We start from the raw sequence: 23542 nt of genomic DNA, 5'->3' as shown, positions 1-23542 counted from the left end.
TTAATCAGATTTTAATTGGTTTTAGATTCTTGAACTGCCGGTTCTAAGATCAAACCTACAAGGGAGGGGAGGGTGAAATGTATTAAAATGTTAATAAGTAAAGACGGAGTTTCCACTTTCTATCTCTAACTATGCAGTCAGTTCAGCACTGATTTACAGCCAGCTAAGTCTTTGATATGAAATGTCAAATTTGCAAGTCAAATGACTCGAGTCAAAAAATGTACAAAAAAAAAAAGATGCTCTTTGCTTTTTTCTTCTTTCAAATTTTAAATATATAATACAGTTACATTAAAGATCTGCGTCAGTCCCCGATAGAGGCTATAAAGGTCACAGTCCGAGTCACAACACTTCCTGTAGTTCTTCCTGTTTACGCGGAGCAGAGCGACGATTGGCTGCGAGAGACGGTACCAAGCTGCAGCCTTTGCTGCCGTGTCCAACTAAATGAATCCGTCCCACCCACTGTTGCATCACTTTAATCACTCACGGCTCACTGCACAACTGGAACAAGCGCGAGAGCGAGGGATGCAGGGAGAGGAGCCTGATGCGAGGTGGCCATGACACAGGCAGATGGGGAGATTTCGGTAGAAATGAAAGAGCCCAAGAGATGAGAGGCTCAAAGAGTAAAATATTTATATATATTTATACATAAAAAGGATTTGGTGGAAAAAAATGACAGTTTTTACAGAATAATGATCAGGAAGTAGGATGGAAATGAGGTTGTGATTGAAGCAGTTCTGCGGGATAATTTTGGATTACGTCCAGTCACAGTGGGTTCACTGATCATATTAGAGGTTCGGGCAAATGCGACGGCCTTGAATTCGCTGCTCTTTGTTTTCCTGAACCATCAGCCGAGGCTGAAGTGATGCATGAATACAAACACACAGATCGGTCTGAATAAGTCATCCCCAGCTGTCTCCTAATACCCTCTTGCGTGATTAGACCCGACTTCCCCGAGCTATTATTGAGCTATTTATGCACAGTACGTACACAAAAAACTTCAATGCTATGTTAACTATGTCTTTAAATACTCACATCCTTGAATCCGACCAACCAGGCCGTTCTTCTCTTAATGCAAATGATGTCTGTTTTTACTGATTTGTCACTTTCTGACCAGGTATCTCTTCTCTCTTCCTTTTTGCTGGTCACAGAGACGTAGCCCGGTAAGTGTCCTTTCCTTCCGTCCCCCCCCCGCCCCCCGGGGGTTATTCTAAATGTACGTCACACGGCTTCTCGTTTGCTCTGTTTGCTTCTTCTCACCTTGCCTTTGGGCTCCACTGAATGAGAGAAAACACATGGGTGGGATCGGCGGCTGAAGCGACGGGTCAAAGCTGTTGGCTAATTTGTTTGTACGTGAATTTAAAATAAATTAAAAAAGCAAATGCGCCGAAATATGAATATATATTTTCCAGATTCTCAAGCTCGAGTACTTGCTTTTCATCTCGAACAGCTTCATGCTCGGTCTCTACAGGGAGGACATTTGCACTTTTGACAGCTGGACCCTTTGATGTCTTACTTCAGTCGCTCCCCATCGTGTCTCCTCATCTCCTCCTGTCTCTTCCCATCCTCTCCCTCTCTGTCTTTATCTGCCCTCTGCCTTTTCTCGGCCTCCTGCGCTCTGCATGGTGAATTCATACATATGCTCGGTGATGAGGTTGAGGATCACAGCTGGAAAGGCAATAATATTTGTGCCGCCGCCTCTTCGGTCTCCATCAAAACTCACGCTCTTTCAAGTTTTTGACACTTCGTCTGTCTCACACATTATCTGTTACCGGGTGGGGGGGTGGGCTACTCACAACTTCAAAGACTTTGTTCTCACAGCTTTCCAATATATCTCGCTCGAACTCCACTAACCATTGAGTGCAGGCGGCAGGTTCTCTAATGTGATCCTAACGTGTGCACTAAATATCGTAGTGACTTGTTCTAATAGCTTTGCACTCATTCAGTCAGCTACTGTCTCTGATCATCATCCGAAAAAGATATTTGTGTTTGTTCACATGTACACCGATCAGCCATAACATTATGACCTAATCTTGTGTCCAATGCATGTCCAAAAGAGATGTGACTCATTGGAGAGTGGACATGTGGTGTCTGGCAACAGGATGTTGTTAGTGGAGGGGGTCTTGGGGGCCACATTCAGCCCAATTTGATCTTGAATGGAAGATAAGTTCAACGTTATTTACGTCTCCTGTCAGTGGTTTTAATGTTGCGGCCGATCGGTGTATGTTGTGCACAACGCTGTGTGTGTGTATTAGAACTGCCCACTTCTGTGCAGCTTGTAGTTACACAAGAGGAACCGTAGTCTCATCAGATTAAGTCAACCCAAGGCTGAGGTTCATCCTCTGACCTTCACTGTTGCACAACCCACATCATTATGCTGCGTAAACCACACAGTGGTTTTCGTTTTCACAAAACGACGGGATAATCCAGTCGAGAGCGCTGACGTTTTACATATTTCAATAAACTTGTACGTGGATGGAGTAATGTACGATGTTAATTGTCGAAGAGTTTTTATATTTTACCGTCATTTCTCTCGTTTCAGGGTTTGAAAAGGAACCCATCCAGTAAGCATCAGTCGTGTTTCACTCACATCCACACTCAGTTTTTAATTGTACCAAATTAGAAGAATATCAAGTCAAGATTCAGAACGGTTTCGTTCGTTTTTCCAGGTGAAGAGATTGCCAGACCGAGACGTGTCGTTCCTACTGTACCCACAGTGGCCCCTGCACCAGCTCCACTACCACAGCCCCCCAGGTATGTCTCTCATTGTCTCTGACCAGGCTGCTGGTCGCTGGATGGAAGGACGCTGTATTTGTCCAGGAGACTGAAATAGAAGTGTTGCTGTTTCTATGAGGGCAGAAATGAAAAGATGGGTTGAGCCACAAATGAATAATAATAATGAATAAATGCACCGATAGAGGAGAAGACTGTGGTGGTCAATCGTAGTGTCGAAATATAATTGTTAAATTGTGTTAAAATATTGTAGCTTCTTTTAATTCAGAAACGGCGCAATCGTTTCTATTGTTTATAGTCCTTTTATGTCACATCCAAAGTGCATTTGAACATATTATACAGTTGTGTTAAGTGTTAAGGAAAAAGTCTCATCAAAAGACAGAAGGTGTAGCGAGATGCTGCATCTACCAGCTGCTTCCTTAAATGACTGCACTACTGCTAACGTCCTCGTCTCCTTTAATGTCCACCGTCTGTTGCAGCAGTCAACAAGCACCAGTCCCTGAAGACACCACAGCCTTATTTGGGCCTCCTTTGGAAACAGCCTTTGGAGAACAGAAAACTGAAGGTAAACCTCCTCTTCTGTGACGTGCATCGTTCTCTCTATAGGTTCTTACAATATTTTTGTGTCAACAATTGTTATTATTGTTAAATGATGTTACAAATGTAATAGAAAGGCACATGCACAGATTGTGTTTTTAAGATGCCAGCTAAGCTCTTCTTGGCTGTCACACGCTCTTCTTCACTCAGGCTCACTGTGCAGATGTGCTGAGGTTAAAGTTGAACTTGGCACACCGAGGGTTGTTGCGCTGTTAATATGGAGATTCTGCCGTCGCTTGCTCTCATCCAGCCCTGCGGGATTTAGTGATGCGAGCTGCGGAAGAGCTCTTAGCCGTTACGCAAACGCCGTGTCAGGCACAGCTAACGTCAGCTCGACACAAATTCCCTTTATACGTTCATCCAGACTAGTAGAAGAACTCTGAGTCTGACACTGGCAACTGGTGATTTCACTCACTTTCTTCTTCGCTTCTTTCTTCTTTCATCTTGAGTAATAGGGTGTTGTTGGGGTGTGTGATACGGGTAAACTCCTCTGCCATGATATATGTAGTAAAATGATCTATCAAGATTAAAATATTGGTCTTTTCCCACTTGTACCAGACAGTTTATCAGATGAGTTAAGGCTGAGTTAGGGCATAGTCAACGCCAGTGTGAGCCATTTCTACTAGGGGTGGGCATATCGATGTAAATATCGATAGTATGGATAGTGTGGTAAGATCTGTAATGTTGTTACAGTTTCCCTTCTATACATCCAGCAAATCAATCCTCACAGAGTTCATGCGAATGCAGCTTCTCTCCACGTCTGGAGCTTCCCCATCTCGACCTGTAGTAACAGGTGGGATAAGCACAGAGTCTAATACTCAGATCCTAGCATCACCGCAGCATCACACAGCTGGAATTGATGCTGGAACTGATGTTGTTATTGAAATGCGTCGGTACTCGGAAGAGAAGACAATTTCACGGGATGCAGACCCACTGAATGAGCCGACATTTGAGCCGTCTCTGAGCAGGGTTAGTTAGGGTCTGTGCATGGTCTGTTATGGCATCAAATTAATGCAGAACCCTAAACCGCAGATTAGACTCAGCACCATAAAATACAGGTGACCATAATGATCATAAAGTGACATCATCACCTTTAAAGCAGCTTCTTGAAATCTTGACCTCATATAGGATTTGTTTGAGGGCTGTTGCATCCTGACTCCAGCCTGTCACTACATCTGGAAATCTCTTTTTATACTGATGAATTATGCTGATTATATTTGCTTCCCCTCAATGTTTTTTTTTTTTTTTTTTTTGTTAATGCCCAAAGAATCCCAAACCGTACCGTCTAGTGTTTTGCTGTCAATACCCTTCACACGGCCTCTTCTGTCCCCTCCTGAACTTAGTGGTTCTGTCTGAGTCTGATGTGTGGGGGCCTCCTCTGTCAGAGCCCGAATCCTCTTTGACAAGATCCTTCCCCACAGGCAGTAAGTGTTGAAATTCTCTGCATAATGTGCCGACCTACTTCGTCTCCCCCGGAATGACTGCGCACTCCCATGAACTCCCTCGTCATCCGACTAACAAACAGACCTGCAAGCTGACCCCCCCCTCGCCCTCGCCCCATCCAACTACAGTGTGGCCATGATGCTACTACGCCCATCTTTATGTAACCCATTTCATTTCACGAGCCATTTCACAAGCACATGATTCAGTGTCGCTTGTAGTTTATTAAATGACCAGGGGTCAATAAATACCTGGCTCTCATTCTGCACTGAACCCAACTCCTTGCATTTGTCCTGGTGGTGACTGAATGTAATTTCTTGCATGATGGACAGTTTATATGATTCGTCTTCAAATTGGTGTTTGTGACAGGTGACCATAATCATTTATACGTCCAAAATGTTCCTTTTGTTTTTGTTGTTGCCTCAAACTGCACGGTATGCAGCCCACCATGTATTGCACTCATGTGAAATATATCCTGTATAGAGGGTACGCACGTGACGTCATAGCAAGTCTCCGTGGTTACGGCCACTGAGTGACAAAGACTGACAGTTGAACATGGAGATTAGCAACATTAGTGTGAATCATAGGCTTTAATAGCGTCTAAATTGTAAAATGATTTTTTTTTAAAAAAAAAAAAAAGGCGAAGAGCAACAGATTTGAAAAGCAGTCAGCAGATATATTTTTACAGATATCTGTCAAAGAAAAGAAAAGTAAATGGGTCGCTGCATTAAGAAGAAACAACTAGAATCCAGGCACAGAAACCTGGTGTTGTGATTCTCATTTAGTGTCAGGTGATATTCATTTATATTCATTTTTTATTTTTTGATGAAGTTAAGTTCCATGGAGGGCTGTCAGATAAGTTTGTTGATGTAGTTTTGGCGTAGTTAGGGCGAACAGTAACTATTTCAGTTCAAACAATAAAATAATAAACAGAATATTTGCCATCACTCCTCATCATCCTTTTAACGTCCAGTCAGACGTTACGGTATTTTATGACTAACGTTACTTCTCAGTAAAGCTCTTAGCTCTAATCCTTTATTTAGCTGCATTTATCATAACTGACCTTAAACTAAGTGAAACCTGGTATTAATCCACTTTTCCAAATCCATACTAGTTCGTATTTATAATTGTCGAGGTCAGTTGTCCTTAATTCGACAGTGACGTCAGCGCATACCCTCTATTTACCTGCCCTATCTAACAGACTGTGCATACAATATCATTACAGCTCCACCTCCACTTCCACCCAAAAATGTCCCAACTTCTCCCCCGGCGACATCCCCTGTCTCTGCAGATGATGCTGGTAAGGAGCCTCTTAAATAGCTACATTTCAAATTGATCCTGGCTACCTGTTTAACTTTCTGTAACTGTCTTTTGTGGTGTGTGATCGCTCCCTGCTCACCTGTGTTTCAGAAGCGTCGACAGAAGCCGAAGCCGCTGCCAGGAAGCCCTCGATAGCCGACCTGGACAACATCTTTGGTCCGGAGCAGGACGCCTCTACTGTGGAGGACACGGGAGACTCGTGGGTTTGCTTCAGCCAGGAGTCTCCCGACCGGCCCCCTCTACCAACGGACGCCGCGCGCCCGCTCCCCTCCTCCCCGCCTCCACCCGAGGAACCAGCACCCCCATTACCAGCCTCTCCTCCTCCTCCACCCGAATCTCCCGCCCCGCCCTTGCCTACATCACCACCTCCTCAAGAAGACCCCGCTCCCCCTCTACCGACCTCCCCGCCTCCCTCCGAGGAACCCGCTCCTCCTCCAGTCCGTTCAGGTCCTCCCACACCCGTCGACCAAAACCCTTGTACGCTCGCCTCTTCTCCGCCCCCTGCCCCGAAGGAGCTTGCATCTCCTCCCGCAACCTCCCCTCCTCCTCCCCTCGATTCACCAGCCGCTGTCCCACCAGCCCCGGCCCCCAAAGCAGACACGCCTCCGGCGGTGACTCCCCCTGCTGAGGCGGCACCCGCAGCCCCCTCCATCCCACCGCCCCTCGTCCTTGCGCAAGAGGAGCAGCCCAAGAACACAGACTCCTCCCATCCCAAAGAGGACGGAGGTGAAACGGTTACCTCGCCCAAAGATGCTGGCCAGGGGAGTCGGAGTACGCCTCCGCCGCCTCCTCCCCCAACATATCGCGCGGTGGTTTCATCACCTGGTCCCACGTCCGGGACGAACAGCGGTGAGTAGTTCATGATGCTAACAGGAATGTGACTCATAGATATCAAGCTCCTAAGAGCAGACGTAGAAGATAAATTACATTATGTGACCTAAAAAAAAATCACTACTCCAGATGACTAACGATGTCAGGAGCTTTCATACAAACAAAGCTAGAAGTAGATTTTAGAAGAGGATTGTATTGCCTGCAGAGCATCCACTCTAAAATTGCTTTCAGTTGATTGCACCACCTTTGTTATTGCACTGAACGGTGATTGTGCGCTTTTTTTCCCTAGAAAAAAGGGTTCATGTGTTTTACGTTCACAGGGGTTCTTGTTTTAAATCGTTTGAATTTCTAAAGTTAATTGTGTGAGGGGGGGAAAAAAGCATGAAATTGATGTTTATTAAAGAAGTATGACTAGAAAGTGAGCACAAACACAATCATTTTGTGGTTAGGGTTAGGGGTTTGCGTTATCGTCAGCGGTTAAAGACACCCAAGGGGAGAGGTGGTTAAAGTTGGAGGTTTTCAGCTGCTAATCATGTGGTGTTTGTGGCAGAAACTGGTTCTGATCTGTTAAAGCGAAAAATGGATTTCTCCCCACCAATGCTCTTAAGTGAGTTCTTACTGCGTTACTGTCTTTTTTTTTCTTTATATGAGACAGTAAATTAAGTTTGTTAAATAAAACTCGAGGTGTCTGTTAATTCTCGCTACTATGCATTTAATCATGCTCCAGTAATTTTATTGATTTTAGTGTTACTTTGTGTTTGTGTTTTCCTGTGCAGGTTCGTCCTCACCGGTACGACCTGGCACTCCCTCATCGGTCAGCCCCACCCCGCCTCCACCTCCACCGCGCCCACCCTCACGACCCAAACTTCCTCCAGGGAAACCCACTGTGGGAGATGCGGTAAAAGAATAATTATGTATATTGTGATTTAACTGCTGCAACAGTTATTTTTCTGTTTCTGATTGATTGAGCTAGGAATCTTCCATAACATACACTAGAACCGCACACAGTGTCCTCTGGTGTAGTTGGTCTGGGCTTCATCCTACAGTAAATTAATGTCCCAAAACTTTAGTCCAAGCTATAACAGAATGACCTCAGGATAAAACAAGAGGGAAAGCTTGAAAACATGGAGTGAACCTTGGCCCAGTCTTTAGACTTTAACCCAACAAGTGACACACGTTTCTGGGAACTTCTGCAACAAAACTGGGAAGAACTCTCTGAAAAATATTTGATTTCCATTTTAGAAAGAAAGAAAGTGTGTTCACATGTTAATAAAGCCAAAGATTGTTACTATATTTTGAGTTATATATTGATTCCATGATTATTTTTAGTTGTTTATTTGCTCTGTGCTTTCGTTTAAGAGTAAAATGAGACATTAAACTGCATTTCAATAAAAACTTTTGTCACATTTAGACCTGATCACTTAAATCCATTTCCAAAAACACTGAACCACTCCTTTCCCTTCCCTCTTCTCCTTCTCTTTCTCTTTTCAGAATCGCTCATTCAGCCCTCCGATCCACTCGGCGAGCCCCCCTCCCATCGCTCCGCTGGCGCGGGCCGAGAGCACCTCCTCCATCTCCTCCACCAACTCCCTGAGTGCCGCCACCACCCCCACTGTCGGCAAGGAGCTGTCCGTGTCTGTGTCAGGTGTGTGAACCATCATCAGCTGACCGGCCAGTAGTCGGAATTCCACTTCTGATATTAAACATTTATTTATTTCACGAGCTGGCCCTGTCCTTCCTTGTGCTCAGAGTTTGTGTACATTTATTTATTCATTTATGGAAATAGGGGCCGTTTCTTGACCATCATGTTTTGGGGCATCTTATACCACACACACTCATCCAATTTTACAACATAAAAGAGAATAATAATTTTGTATCTTTATCCGTTGCTGCCTAAGATCTTTTTTGATGGACATAAATATTGCATCTGGTTTCGGTTTGGCACACGCAGACGAATTCATTCTCACGCTCGCACACACGCGGCGCGAGAGTGGGAGGTGAGGCCGTGAAGCGGGGTGTTAATTCTGAGCCGCAAACGTTCGCCGCAGAAATCCTTTAATGAATTAGTGGCACGACAGCCAATTTAACTCGATCTAACTTTAGAGTCAGCGTTGAAGGACCCCACGGTGCAGAGTTATGAGTGCATAATGGAAAATCTCAGCAGACTGTAACATGGCTGAGTCATAGTGGATAATATAATATAAAAAACAAAAAAAAAACACACACACTCTGGAGGCAGTTATGTAAAAGTAGACTATGGTCTCTGATTGGAGGGAGCTTTCTCAAACAGACTGAATAATGGACTTTAGAAATTATTCTATGGAGATTTTACAAAGCCCATTTGTTTATACACCAAAAAGCTGTTAGACTTTCCAGGGCCAATGCTTTTAGTTCAACATTATCATGTTTGTATCTAAGTTGTTTTGTCTTCTGTTTATTCTTGTGGTTTCATTTTGTGTCCATGTCAGTGCGCGTTATCTGCATTTCTCTTGGGTTTGATTTTCTTTCTGTTTCTTTTCTTTTTTGTTTTTTGCTGTTTGTCTTTTTATTGTTTTCCTTTGGGCTTATCAGAAGATGATGCTTATGTAGACAAACTACCCTCCTTTGAGAGACACTTTGAATCATTTGCAGGTATGGTAAGCGAGCGCCCCTGTCAGAGAGGACGGGGGGGTGGGGGGGAAGAGTGCTCTTTTGTGACTCATCTGTTTGATGCTCTTTACCCAGAGTGCTCTTGACATAGAGGGGTAAAGGCCATCAGAGTGTTTTTTGTTTCTTTCTTTCTTTTTTTGAGCCTTTTTAATGAATACCAGTGAAAATGTGTAGGTATTCAAACAGTGAGAACAGCTGCTTTCTTTCATATTCTCAGTTTTAAGTATCTTTTAATCGAAAATCTCAAATTGTGAGGTATTTAAAAAAAAAATTCTGTACCATTGTTCGAATACCTACTAATTTCATACTTGTCAGATGTAGGGACAAACCACACATTCATTTTTTTCCTTTATGTGGCAGCATTTTCCAGTGAAATCATCATTTATCTTCATCGTTTCGCTCGTCAGCCTTCCCACACATTCCTCGGACATTTAACACCGACGATGGTCTTTCACTCTCTCTTTATCTGTGCATCTCTCTCACTCATTTTCTCGCTCATTCTCTTGAATGTCAGGAGTAAAATCTGCCGTAAAAAAAAATGAAAGCTGTGGTGACTCAAAAAGCTGCATCTATTGCATAACAGTAAAAAAAAAAAAGTGTTTTCCCCTTCATCCATCTGCCCGTGCTCGTGAGACTTTTTCTCTCTGTTTTATGACTGTGCACCGGTGACTGTCTCGCCATGTCGCCATGGCAACCTCCCGTCTCTCCTTCTCTACGACACGCGCTGTGGTTTGCAGAGTGCAGTGCAGTGCAGTGCAGTCGCTCCCGGATACCTTTACTCTCCGTCTGCGCCACAAGAGTGTATTTGAGTGTTTGTGTGCTCTGTGTTTAATGAGCATGTCTGAAGAGCTCCTTATCTGTGGGCCCTTGAGATCCATATTGTCTGTTTTTCTCTTTTGCACACACACACACACGCGCGCGGTCACGCATACTGTCAGACGAGAGCTGCTGCTGAGAGTCGTTTGAAGTCTGGCATGAGAATCAGGACGAGTTAGACAGGCAGCAGCTGTTTGGTATTCATGCCGTCCTCTCTGTGCGCGCCGAGTGCACGACGCAGCCTCAAGTTCATCCGCCCTCCGCTGGCCGTAAAGCCTCCGTCCACTCCCACGCTCGACCCCCCCCCCCCCCCCCCGACGCCCACCTTTCGCACCCGTCACTCACGCGATTTGCGGCCATAGAGACGTGCGCCGCCAGGACCTCGCCCTCCCAATCTGAAACACCTGCCTCTTTTGTTCTCTTCGCGAAGCAACGCGCCGCTCTCATCGCTCCATCACCCGACACTTTGTTAGTCCAGTGACTCACTCGGTGACACACCTTTGCTCACGGGACCCTACGCAGTAGTGTGGACTAAAAACGAGCCTTAACGTTACTCAATGTTATGAGTTAAATGTACGTATTTGACTTTAGTGGAGTCACAGTGTCGTTGCATGTTTCATAGTAGAGGTTATTAAGAGATACAGCAAGCAGCTAATATGTCTATTGTGATCTCCAATATCCTACATAATCCACAGGTTCCCAGGATTATTTTTTAAGTATGTGTTCCCTCAAAACAAAGCACCTAAAAGCACCAAAAAAAATATTTGTTAGAAAGAAATCCGCAAAATAAGGCATGATATGGGTTTTATTTGGCAATAATCCACTTACATCAAATCAGATTTTCACCACAAGTGTTGATATAATATAAAAGATACAGATTTTTTTTTTTTTTAGCTACATTGCATGGAGATATACTCGTGCACATAACAAGGCAGTTCTCCCAGACTCTGGTGGGTTGATGTGGAGGAGGAGGAGGAAGATGGAGGAGAAGTGGGGAGGGGTTGTTGTACGACAGACGGCCAGAAAAGACAGAGTGACAGAATTGCAATGAACTGAACTGTGACTTGGGACCGACTGGCTCTGAGAACGCTGGCCAACAGATCCTTGGACATGAGTAGTGATACTGAAATTGAAGACAAAGTGATTCTGACAGCGTGGAGGGAAAAAAAAAAAGTGTAAGTGATGAAGAGAATGGAGCAGCAGAAACAGGCCAAATTGATAGTGGAGGAATAGAGACGGAACGTAAGGACATATCTTCCTTATCTAACTTTTAGCTAAGCTTCATTTATCCAAGTGTGTGAAAGATCCACACACTTTAATGTTCGTCCTTTCAAAGCCTCCGTCCCCTGAAATGTGGAATTGGGCACCTTTACTCTTTAGTCTCAGGGGTTCCCTCTACTGGCCGTACACAGACATAGCAGTCATCCTCCATCTTTTTTCTTTTCTGTTTTTTTTTTTTTTTTTTAAATAATTTCAGAAGGTGGAAGCCTGGAGGAAAATGTGACAATCAGAAAACGAATTAAAAAGACGTATATAGTTTATAATATTGCCATAATTTCAGGCATCAGCTGGTGTTTTCTAATGCTGCTGCTGCTGGACCTGAAACTGGCACCAAAATGGCGCCCTCAGACTTCTGTCTCCTTGCACACCGAGTTGCACCGCTGCCAAAATCCATCCAGCAGCCGGCACACGCCCAGTCCTCTTTCTCTCTACCTGAATCCAGCCTCTCCTCACGCACTCAAGCACCCACTCAAGAAACATCCCGTGCCACCCGTCTTTTTTGTTCTGTCCCGGCGGTGTCTCCGTCCCTCTTCATCCCCCCACCCCCACCCCCCGGGCTCCACCTTCACTTCACTGTGACGTGTGATAGACCTGCCATGTGAGACTCACGCTACTGTCCTTCTCTCCCCCTCCCTCCCTCCCTCCCTCCTCACCCTCTCCTCCCTTTCATCCCTCTACCTCCTCCTCGTCCTTCTTCTCCCGACCCCCACCTGCCCCCACACCCCCTTCCTCCACCCCCTTCGACCCCACACAGAGAATGACCAGCCATCCCTTGTATGGTTTGACAGAGGGAAGTTTTATTTAACCTTTGAAGGTAAGTTGTCTCTGCACCGGGGTAGCGTGCACACACACTAATTCGAGGCTCATTTGTGCAAGCTTCGCCCCCCTCCTCTGCCCTGCCCCTCCCCCCCCCTCCTCTTCCTCCTCCTCCCTCCTCCTCCTCCTCCTCCATCCTCCCTTCATCACTCTAACCCACGCCACGCTAACTCCTGGCTGAGCCTTCTTTCATATGCAGTCAAATACGCAGTGATATCTTCTTCTAGCTTCTCTCTTCCTGACATTGTTCATTCTCACTTTGTCTGCACTGATCGCCCCTCTTTCCCTGATGAGTCTCCATTCTTCGTGTACGTTACTAATCAGTTTGCCGTCAGTTTATTTCTTCTTCTTCTTCTTCATGGCTTCGTGGTTTGATCGTTGGGCGCTCTGATCTTCTCTGATCTTGTCAGAATAACTCAGCTTTAACAGCATGTCTGGAAGAAGCACGCTCATCTCTCTCAGTCTCTCTCTTCCTCTGTCTTTCCTTCCTCATCCAGCTTTGTGGTTCAGTTTAAAAGCGAATATCAGTGGGTAACTTATTGTTGAAAAATGCATAAGTCTTAGGGAGATGTTTTGAAGTGATTGTCTTTAAATTTTCGCAGTCAAAGAGCAGAGAGAAACGGGTTTCTTCTTCATGCCTGACTAACGTCACTGTTTGTCCTCATTGTGAATTGCTCCAAAGTTTCTGTTCCATTTCACCAGTGTAGTTTATTGTTCCTCATTTCATTCACACACTGTGAGGAAGAGTTTAGGGTCCTGGTTCCGGGAGATGAAACGTGCACTGATCAGGCATAACATTATGACCACCTTCCTAATATTGTGTAGGTCTCCTTTGAAACAGTTTGACTCATCGGAGAATGAACATGGGCCATCTGATCGTGTCCTGTAGTGTCTGGAAACAGGATGTTGTTAGTGTGGGTCCTATGGGTTTAGAAGAGGGGCCTCTCAATCCCACAGATACTTGATCTAGGGAATTTGGAGGCCAAGTTTTTTTTGTTTGAGTTGTTCCTAAACCATTTTTGTGCGTGCGCATCCTGCTGCCATCAAGGAGTGTCATTGCTATGGGGTGGGGGTGCCTGGTCTGGTGTAGTAGGGTGCTACATGTCTAAGTAACATCCACATGAATGAATGCCAGGTCCAAAAGTTTCTCAGTGTCCTCTCAGTGGTCATAATGTTATGCCTGATCGGCGCGTGTTAATCTGTTGATCTCTGTTTGTGACCGTGACCCAAAAAAAAGGAGAGATTCATGGCGTGTTTAACTTGCAGACGCTGCAACCCTTGTCCCATTAAGACAAGTTTAATGTGTGCTTGTGTGTCTGTGTGTGTGGTTCCGTCCGTCACTTCCAGGCTGCTCCCGAGGGCCCAGTCCTCTGACGATGGGGGCCCAGGACACGCTTCCTGTGGCCGCTGCGTTCACAGAGACGGTCAACGCCTTCTTTAAAGGAGCCGACCCCAGCAAGTAGGTCTTCACACATGTCGTGTCACGTGTTATAACTTATTATAGTTCAAGTTCCAGACCAGGATCACAGAATTTGTCATTTGATTGTGACTAATGTTAAGAAAGTGTGTGTATATAGAAGTACTTAAGGGTATACTTCCTTAACCTGCCCCCAATTAGCATCTAAAATCAGCACCTAGAAGCATGGGTCTAAAAAGTATTAAACTCAGCCTAGTGCTATTTAAATATGTGTTATTGTTATCATTTTGCATTCAATGTATTTTGCATTCTAAATGTAGTTAGGACCCTGAATCACTAAAACATTGTAGCCTCAGTAGTTGTCTGATGGGAGCGAGCTGCACTGTCAGCTTCTCTTCTGCTAATATAGCAGTGTGCTTCTGGATTTCACACGGGGACTGAACAGGCTCTCGGCAAATAGCGGGGAACCTGGCAGAGTCGGCGTGTAATACGCAGCCACGTGATTGGCTCAGCAGCGATATGGGGCGGAGCCTACTGCGTACAGGAGGGTTAGATTGACAGGTGTAGTGTGGCGCTTTGTGTGAAACGGTGCAGTGTTGAGACAGCTCCTGTATCGCTGCATCAGTGAAGTGATGACTGAAATGTAAAGTCTTCTGTCTCAATTTATCCCTAAAACATGTTAGTTTCATGTTAATGTGTATTTACAGAAATTTAAATGTGTGGGAGAAATTAAAAAAAAATATATATATATATATATATATATATATATAAAATGTCTAATCAATCAAAGAAAATGATCATTATATTGTCAAACCTTCATTATATGTTCATGTGGTACTGACAGTAGTTACAGGTAACGTGTCTTCATTACAATATCATGACTATAGCTTATATAGTGCTTTGAATTGAGGTGCTAACTGGGTTTATATTGTAATAATAATTGTACTAATGTGTTACAGATGTGTTATAAAGCTTTTACGGTGGTGATGCAGACCACATGAAGAACTACTTGAGTTCACATTTATTATGAAAGGATACGTATGTCTTGTCATTGAATAATTTACTCTCCCTCCTCTTCCTCTCAGGTGCGTTGTGAAGATCATAGGTGAGATGGTTTTGTCGTTTCCGGCGGGAATCACTCGGCACTTTGCCAATAACCCGTCCCCCGCCGTGCTAACCTTCAGCATAACAAACTACAGCCGACTGGAGCATGTGCTGCCTAACCCCCAGCTGCTCTGCTGGTAATGACACCGCTGTGAACTCACCCAGTACCACATGCACTGTTTTCACTCAGTGGACAAATTACACCGCAGCCTTCAGTTTACAACTTGATTATCGAGCTTGAGGAGTCTCCCTAAATATTTAACATGTTCTCATTAAACTAAACTTCATTATGTTTCCTTACTGTAAATGATACATTTCTGTTATCGAGCATGCTACACACTTTATCATGTGTTCAGCGCGGTCCTCTTAAATCACCTCCTTCTAATGCATTTATCTATGAGTTATTGTTCATAATATTTCAGTTATGAAATATAAAATAAACAAAATTATTTGATTCAGTATTTAGCACATTAGTGTGTTAAATGTGTTCAAGAAAGAAAAAAATCGGAATAAATAAAAATACCTGATAATAGTAACAATAAATATTATAAAATAAGTTACAAGATACATTCTTAACTTGGTGTGAGGCTTAAAAGATGTTTATTTTTTAATTTTATTTATTTAAGCAGGGACAATGTACAAAAAGAAAATGTAGATGTTAGTCAGCATGGTTAATAAAAAATAAAAAAAATACAATATACGTGAAATATGCAATTATATTATAATATGCAAACAAAGTGTTTGTTATCTCCCAAGATTTATTCATGCCTGTAAAACAGGGGCCACATTCATCCTAATTTGATCTCACGCAGCCTGGACCAGTAAAATAACAGTATAACAACCTATAAGTAACTATAAATCCAGACCACTTCAATTTCTTTTAGTGCATTGAAAAAGTGCAGTCTTTTGTGTAATTTTTGCACTTTCATGCTGCTGCCCAGATTAGACCTTCTGGTGAGCTGCTTTTGGCCAATTTTTGTCAAACACGGATCATTGAGGATGAGTAAACCGAGTGAGATCATCCACAACAACGATGCTGACTGCTTAAAGAGTCATCATGAAGTCACCTGGATGACACCTTCTTCTGTTTGTTATCCTTTTCTGAGTCATGTGCTCTGTAAACCACCTACTGTGACCCATAAAAAATATATTATAATTTCATACTTCTCATCTAGTAAATGTGTCTAAAAGAGTTATTGTGACAAAAACACACAAAAAAACATGCTGTGAATTAGTGTAAAGCCTGACCTCTAGTGGTTCTTTGTTGAAATTAAAATGTAGATGTTTTATTCATACGTTAATGTTTGTATAATGTTTTACATCCAAAAGGTGTTTAAAAAAAGTAACTGGATTTGTAGAGAAGACTTTTCACCACTCATCTGAGTAGTTTCTTCATTTCTAAGGGACAGGTGTGAAGTTTGAGGTTTAAATATGAACATCTGTGGGTGAAACTCATCAGACACTAGTTCAACTTGTTAGGACTGAAGAAGCTACTCAGATGAGTGATGTCGAAACGTCTTCTTAAAAAAGTCCAGTTGTCTTTTTTAATACTTTTTGGATACTTCATGACCTGGATGACTGTTATGTGTTCATATTTAAATATTTTATTCTGTATTTTTATCATTTAGAATTACATTTACGAAACATGAAAGAATAGCAGAATCACGTGAAATGTTTTTATTTTAACCGTGTTTTTTCTTATTCTACGCGCTTCCCCACCAGTGACACCACCACACAACCTAAGGCCGATTCCAGGGACTTCTGGGTGAACATGCCAAACCTGATCTCCCATTTAAAGAAGGTGGCAGAGCAGAAGCCACAGGCCACGTACTATAACGTGGACATGCTCAAGTATCAGGCAAGCTTTGCTTTGTTTTTTTTATTTAAGAAATGTTCCCCTGTACGCTGGCTGTTCCTGGCTAATCCACTGATGTTGGGACGGGTCTTGTGTGCAGGTATCGGTGCAGGGCCTCCAGTCGATTCCTCTGAACCTGGCGGTGAGCTGGAGGTGTGAGCCCACCAGCACCGACCTGAGGATAGACTACAAATACAACGGAGAGGCTATGTCGACGCCGATGGCTCTGAACAACGTCCAGTTCCTCGTCCCCGTCGATGGAGGCGTTTCCAAACTGCAGGCTGTCCTCCCTCCTGCAGCATGGTAACGTGTCCACACCACGTACACTGGCCTGGTATTGTGTTTAGACCATTTAATAAGAATTATTTTTAAGGGAATTCTTGTACTTGTTTATCTTCATTCTCTCTATTGGACAGAGTAAGTACAGACTAAAATTCAAAAAACACAAGAAAACAAAGAAGGAAAGAAACAAAAGCTTAGCAGCTGTGTGCAATCCGCTGTCTCTGATAATACTTTACATACAAATTTGACTGAATAGCTCCATTAAAAGTACGTCTCTTTATCTCTTAAAGATAAAATGCAAATAAAGTACCCAGTACACAATATAAAAGCCACACAGATTCAAATTAATTTGCCAGTTTGGTTCAGCAGAGTGGACAAAAGACAAACGGTTGCTCTTAGAAGCTAATTCTTACTAGAGTTAAACTTTATTGGTGTATGTCACATTTGAGAATTATTTGTATTTATTTGAGCAATTTAGAACCAAAAGATTTACATACTAAACAGGAGCAACATGTGGCAGGTTGTGGCGACATCCTTCACTGTTTTTTTTTTTGTTTTTTTTATTCTCACAGGAATGCAGAGCAGCAAAGAATCCACTGGAAAATCCCTGATATCTCACAGAAATCTGAAAACGGAGGTACTGGAGTTTAACAACTTTACTGTAAATGTTGAAAATGAAATTGTGGGGAACGCTTGTGACTGTAGATGATGAGAATCCTGCTTTCGCTTAAGGACAGTTTCGGGACATTTGTTGTGTCCTGACAAGATTTATGTTGATGAGTCAAGGTAAAGGAACTGAAAACCCCTTCACACTGTGGAAGTTGTGTCAGTCTTAAGGCTAAACTGACAGATGTAGAAGAAATTAAGGAGTTTCTTTCAATTATCCCAGACATCACCACAGACTCAGGATTTGAAGTTATTGTGACCAAAAGCAACCTAAAAATCAAACCATTTCAGGAAGTTGCGACTAAACTCTGAACATCTGCTATTATCTGGAATAAACTGGCCACCATGATATGTTGGAGTGTGCTTTTTAAAAAAAAAAAATAAAGAAAGAAAGACAACAACCAACCTTGTGGAGCTGTAATTTTCCTAGATACAAGCAGTACATATGTGTCACAGAAAGTCTGCAGGGCTCACCTGATTTTAAAGACAGGAAAATGCATAAAAAGTTCCCTTCAAGCAGAATAAACGCTTTGATTAGATTTCATACAATGATAATGTAGATACTGTGATGTCTGTAGTCTAGAACCTTTTTGTTTGTGGTTAGGGTTATATATATATATATTGTCTCATGTTAACGCCCCCTTCCCTCAGGTGTGGGATCATTGTTAGCACGCTTCCAGCTAACAGAGGGTCCCAGTAAACCGGCTCCACTGGCGGTGCAGTTCACCAGCGAGGGCAGCACCCTGTCAGGCTGTGACATTGAACTGGCCGGGCCGGGCTACCGCTTCTCCCTCATCAAGAAGAGGTTTGCCGCAGGTCAGTCTCGCATCTTAGGCGCCACCCAAACTGCCTCAGAGCGTCGCCAACACTTCCAGTACATCAAACCTTTCTATAGCTGCACTTAGGATCAAATATTTAGGTGTTTCTGTATGAAATTAAATTTATTAATTATTTTTTTCTGATTTTCGAAGTAATTATTTTGCCTGTTTTTTTTCTCATGTTTTTTAAGACTGAAAAAATTACTCTGAAAAATAAGCCAAAGAAATATATTACTCAGAAAAACAGAAGTATTTAGCCAGAAAAAAAAATGTATATATAAATTAAGTTTTATAAAAAACTGATTTCTGTTTTTTTATTTCTGTACTGTTCTGTTTAAAATTATAGATAACTATGATAGACAACCTTTTTTTTTTTTTTAAATGATAACTTACATTGTTCAGCTTTTGAGATATTTTTACAGTCCTGAGTTCATGGAGAAAACTCCTCCATCACTCAAGTGCTTAAGCAGGTGAAGGTAAAGCAGCCTTATGGTGAACACACAATAAACTTTCTACTAACCTTTGTCCTCAAGGTTTTTTGCAACTGAGCAGTAACAAGATTGGATTAGATTTAGATTGTAATGATTCAGTGAAAATGAAACTGAAGCTAAATAAAATGCATCTGGACGTACGGACATCTCCAGTATACATTACAGCTTTGCTACTGCAGTTTGAAATTAAATCATATATAATTATGCAGCTCTTTCTCAGTGTTTGTGAAGTTAACATAGATCTATAAAAACCTGTCAATGTTGATTTTCTCTTAGGAAAATACCTGGCGGACAACTGACCTGCGTTAGTCACCGAGAGCTTCACTGTTGAACTAAGCGACTGCAGTGGGCCGAGGAGGACGCCGTGGAGGACACCGAGGAGGACAGAGGACAGACCGACAACCAGGCAGACCCTCCATTAACCTTTTCTGAACCCAGACAACAGGTCCGCAGCCTACCCAGCAGTATTGTATAACTTATACTATAGCATCGTGGAGCTGTTTTAGGTCATGTAATTATCGTATTTGTATTCATTTCATATAACATCCGTATTGCTGCAGTTAAGACATCTGGGTTCTCCTCTAAAGTCTCTGCCTCTGTCTCCATCCTCCACTGGTGTGGTGTTTTGTTTTGTTTTTTTAAGTTTCACTGCAGCTGCCTGACCAATGGAGGGAAAGAGTATCAGACAGATATTTTTTTTGTTTTTGTTTGTTTTTTGTCCTCAGCGCAGAAACATTTGTTGCCCGTGAATATATCGTCAGATAAGACCTTTGCGGTCAAACATGCACCTCAACTCCTATCACGTCTAAAGTTAAGACAAGGAAGGAAGTGTTGAAGCAGGGCCAAGACAGTATATATATATATACTAAGTTGTTCACCTTCATTTGCACATAATAAACACACACCTGTATGAGTAAACCTTCTGTCAGGGTCCAGGTTTAAAAACCTGAGGGAGCTGGACTCACTGTTTTGCACTGACGGCAGCCAGAACTGCTTTACCATCGCCATCGTTATGAAAAATATTAGTTAGTTGATGATGATCTAATCCGAATCGAGTATAAAACTACACGTCCAAGCATTGCCTACTGGTACTACAGGGTCACATGACTTTGCATCCCCCTTATTAATATTAATTAATCACTGGAGCTGTTACTTTATTTCCCCAAAACACACACACACACACACACAGATGGAGATTTATTACTATTATTATTATTATTATTTTTTTTTGTGCACGTTAGGCAGCTGCAATGACAAGTCAGTTCACTGGTTGCAAAATAAGAAAAACACGTTTTCCCGTCAGAACAAAAGAAGTGTACAAAGTGTCATTTTAAATCAATACTATGTATCTTAAAGGGCGTTTGGTGTTTTCCTCGTATTGTCAGATAGCCTTTCTGTTGTTCCCCCTCCCCGGGGACAGCGGTGTTTAGACTCCAGAGTACACGACAGCATTCTATTTTTATTTATTGATGACGATGATTTGTTGTATAAAACATGTGATTCTGTATATGAATAGAATTTGAATGGTATCACACGACTCAGAAACCCTTAAAGGTATAAATATTTGAATTCTCTCTCTTCTTTTTTTTTTGTTATCTGTGTAGTTAAGTAACCTGTGTACAGTATAAGGTATAATTTTTGAATTTATTTCAGATATAATTTTTTAACTCAAGTGCAACAGAAGAATTGAGCTATATATGGGTTTGGGGAGGGGGTAATTTAAAGAGAAAAAAAAAAAGATAAATATCTTCCTGGATGCTGTGTTATGCTTTGTGAAAGCAGTGTTAATGTAGAGTTAGCTTTACCATGGGCAAGGTTCACACTTGAAAGAGATTGTTTGGCATTTTTGGAAGATGCACTTCTTTGTCAAGGTCTCTCTTACATATATTAGCTTAGCTTAAAGAGCGGAAGTGGCTAGCTTGGAAGCTAAACTAAAACGAGTTAGCAAAAACATTTCAACCCTAATTTAAAAAAAAACAAAACAAAAAAAACACAAGCTATACTTGTAATTAAAAAGTTGTGATTGGCTCATTTTAGCTCGCTAACATGCTAAATGGATAAGTTCTTATAATTATCCTTTTAGCATAATGAGCATTATTAGCACACCTCCATTAGCATTTAGCTCAGACTAAGATCCTGACTACAGCATGGCCTCAAATAGAAGCTTCCAGCAAAGCTAGTCGCTCGCCTCTGATTACACCCTTAATGCTAAGCTATGCTAAGCTAACTTCACATTCAACATGTATTCGATTGAGTCCTGACAAGAGAGTGTGCATTTCCTCCCAAAATATCAAACTATTCCTTTAAATAAAACGACTACAAAAAAACAGTTTTTCTCCAACCGTGGTTATGAAGTTTGGTCAAACTCTCACTGGAGCAGGATTCGTTTACCGGGACCAGCTTGTTTTTTTTTTTTTTTAAACCTCATCGTGACAAATCGGAAAGAAAACACTGACCCACATTCTCATCTCCTTCGACGACCTTCAGTTCCTCCGCTCCTCCATCTTTCTCACCTGTTTCCATTCACCTCACTGGTACCTAAACCCCCTGAATATATCACAAACGCACCCCTCCATCATCCAGCCAGCCCGCGCTTGAATCCATGGCTTTATTTTGCATAATCGTAATGGTCTCTGTGAGATGACATGATTTGAATGAGGTCGTGAAGCAAGGTTAAGTTGACCAAAATGCTTTTTTTTTTCTTCTTCTTCTTTTTTTTTTTTTCGTTTGTTTGTTTTGTATTTTACGTGTGTGTACCCCGGACAGTCAGTCCACTGTTAAGGAGAATAAGCTGAATATTTTTAAAATGGATAAAAATGAAAAAATATTATATTGTTTAATGTGAAGAAAAAAAAACACAAAAAAAAACACTGTGCTGATGATGTTGAACTTCCTGAACGCTCTGACGCTCAACATAAAGAACAAAAAAGCGTGTTTGAAGTGTAGCCGAAAAACCTCTGTACTGTACTGTATGTCGGCATCCTGCTAAATGTAACCAATCATAGACCTTTCAGAGCTGTCGTACAATTATCTTAGAATGAATTTAGGACAAAAAGATAATGATAATCACCCCGGTACTCCTACTCAGCGACGTAGTACTTTGGATTCGACATAGCTGTTAAATATACGTAGTTAATTCAGATGCGGCCTGTGCAGCTGGAATAAAAATCTCATTCTTATAACAAAGGTTGAGATTTTTTTATTTTTTTGGTCACGTGCAGAGCCGATCTGTTAGAACACTGAACTCGCGTTTTGTTGAACTGAAGCAACGACGGATGATTGGTGCCATTTAGCTCCTGGTGACTCATTCGTTCGGTAACATTTCCCTCCGGTCAGGACGGGGACGTTGTTACCTTCTGGGTGAATGTTAAAGCGACCGGTGCAACAGTCACTACAGTATTATCTACAGAGGCCCACCAGTCCCATCTCCCACCATGCATCTGTTTTAAATTACCACCACACCACAGGTCTTTCAGCTCGAAAGGCAAAACTCCTCCCGTCATTGTTTGGCTGCTGGGGTCTAGTTGCATCTTTTAATAATAAAAAAAAAACAAAAAAAAACAAAAATGGAGCAAAACTTGTATTTTCCAGATCTTCATCTCTGTGGTGAATTTGTCCTGCAGTAATTCATTATTGCATGCAGAGCATGCAGTAAAAGGTGGGGCGTCTTATGATGATAGGTAGTACTGAAATGACGTGTTGTGCTGAGTGTTACCTTGTACTAATGTTGAGAAGAGAGCAGGGAGTGTGTTTTATGTGTGCTTTGAGCCACAATGCTTTTTTTTTTTTTTTTTTTTTGGTTCTGTACCGTTAACCTCAAACACATGTGCAAGCTGTTTGTACAGTACATAACAATGCTAAGATGAACCAAGAAACTTAGTTTGCTTCTTTCCAAAACCAATAAAAGTTATAACTGGATGCCTGCTTGCACTTTTCTTTATGTTTGGGTAATTTTGCGAAAGTGCTCGTGTTGGTAGCTGCAGCAGAGATAACACTGTGAGTCCACCATTTATGTGGACTTAAATATTTCATTATGTGTGGGGTTGATTGCTATAAAACTAATCCGTCTGACTTTGATGATCCCCAGCTTTCATTCGTTGACTGCAACAAGATTAAAAACAAATGCCTTGTCCCCTAATACCTCAGTAAGGTTCATATTGACAGTTTGAGTAAAACGCAATTCAGTGCACACATGTACACCGATCAGCCACAACATTATGACCAGGAGAAGTGACAATTCAATGTTGTTCTGGGAAACTTTTGGACCTGGCATTGGTATGGATGTTACCTACTCCTTGATGGCAGCAACCATCCCCAGCAGGATGCAGCCTTAACTCAAAAAAGATGAAGAACAACACAAGGTTGTCGACCTCGCCTCGGAATTCACTAGATCCCAAACTGATCAAGTAACTGTGGGATGATCCACAGA

At 42.3% G+C, this 23542-nt stretch overlaps 1 protein-coding gene across 20 annotated transcripts in view; it reads left to right on the top strand.

Annotated features, from left to right (window-relative positions):
• sgip1a (SH3GL interacting endocytic adaptor 1a) overlaps positions 1–23031 on the top strand; it is a 69449-nt gene extending 46418 nt beyond the window's left edge. For 15 of the 20 annotated variants that reach the window (XM_047586532.1, XM_047586539.1, XM_047586544.1 and 12 more), the window contains 17 exons: positions 1149–1160; positions 2540–2561; positions 2667–2751; positions 3210–3295; positions 4671–4751; positions 5993–6067; positions 6178–6936; positions 7695–7816; positions 8410–8563; positions 12419–12478; positions 13828–13939; positions 14983–15138; positions 16724–16859; positions 16957–17159; positions 17711–17775; positions 18456–18620; positions 19390–23031. In XM_047586532.1, the coding sequence (XP_047442488.1) occupies positions 1149–1160; positions 2540–2561; positions 2667–2751; positions 3210–3295; positions 4671–4751; positions 5993–6067; positions 6178–6936; positions 7695–7816; positions 8410–8563; positions 12419–12478; positions 13828–13939; positions 14983–15138; positions 16724–16859; positions 16957–17159; positions 17711–17775; positions 18456–18620; positions 19390–19412 (2316 nt within the window). In that variant the 3' untranslated portion in view covers positions 19413–23031. The remainder of the gene's footprint in view (positions 1–1148; positions 1161–2539; positions 2562–2666; positions 2752–3209; positions 3296–4670; positions 4752–5992; positions 6068–6177; positions 6937–7694; positions 7817–8409; positions 8564–12418; positions 12479–13827; positions 13940–14982; positions 15139–16723; positions 16860–16956; positions 17160–17710; positions 17776–18455; positions 18621–19389) is intronic. The other 5 variants (XM_047586540.1, XM_047586535.1, XM_047586548.1 and 2 more) reach the window with 4 other exon arrangements.
• Positions 23032–23542: the final 511 nt, after the last annotated feature.

This window comes from Mugil cephalus, chromosome 6 (assembly GCF_022458985.1).
Source record: "Mugil cephalus isolate CIBA_MC_2020 chromosome 6, CIBA_Mcephalus_1.1, whole genome shotgun sequence".
In the NCBI taxonomy this organism is placed as follows: Eukaryota; Metazoa; Chordata; class Actinopteri; order Mugiliformes; family Mugilidae; genus Mugil; species Mugil cephalus.
The sequence above is the reverse complement of the archived record's forward strand: the minus strand, read 5'-3'. Positions and strand labels throughout refer to the sequence as shown.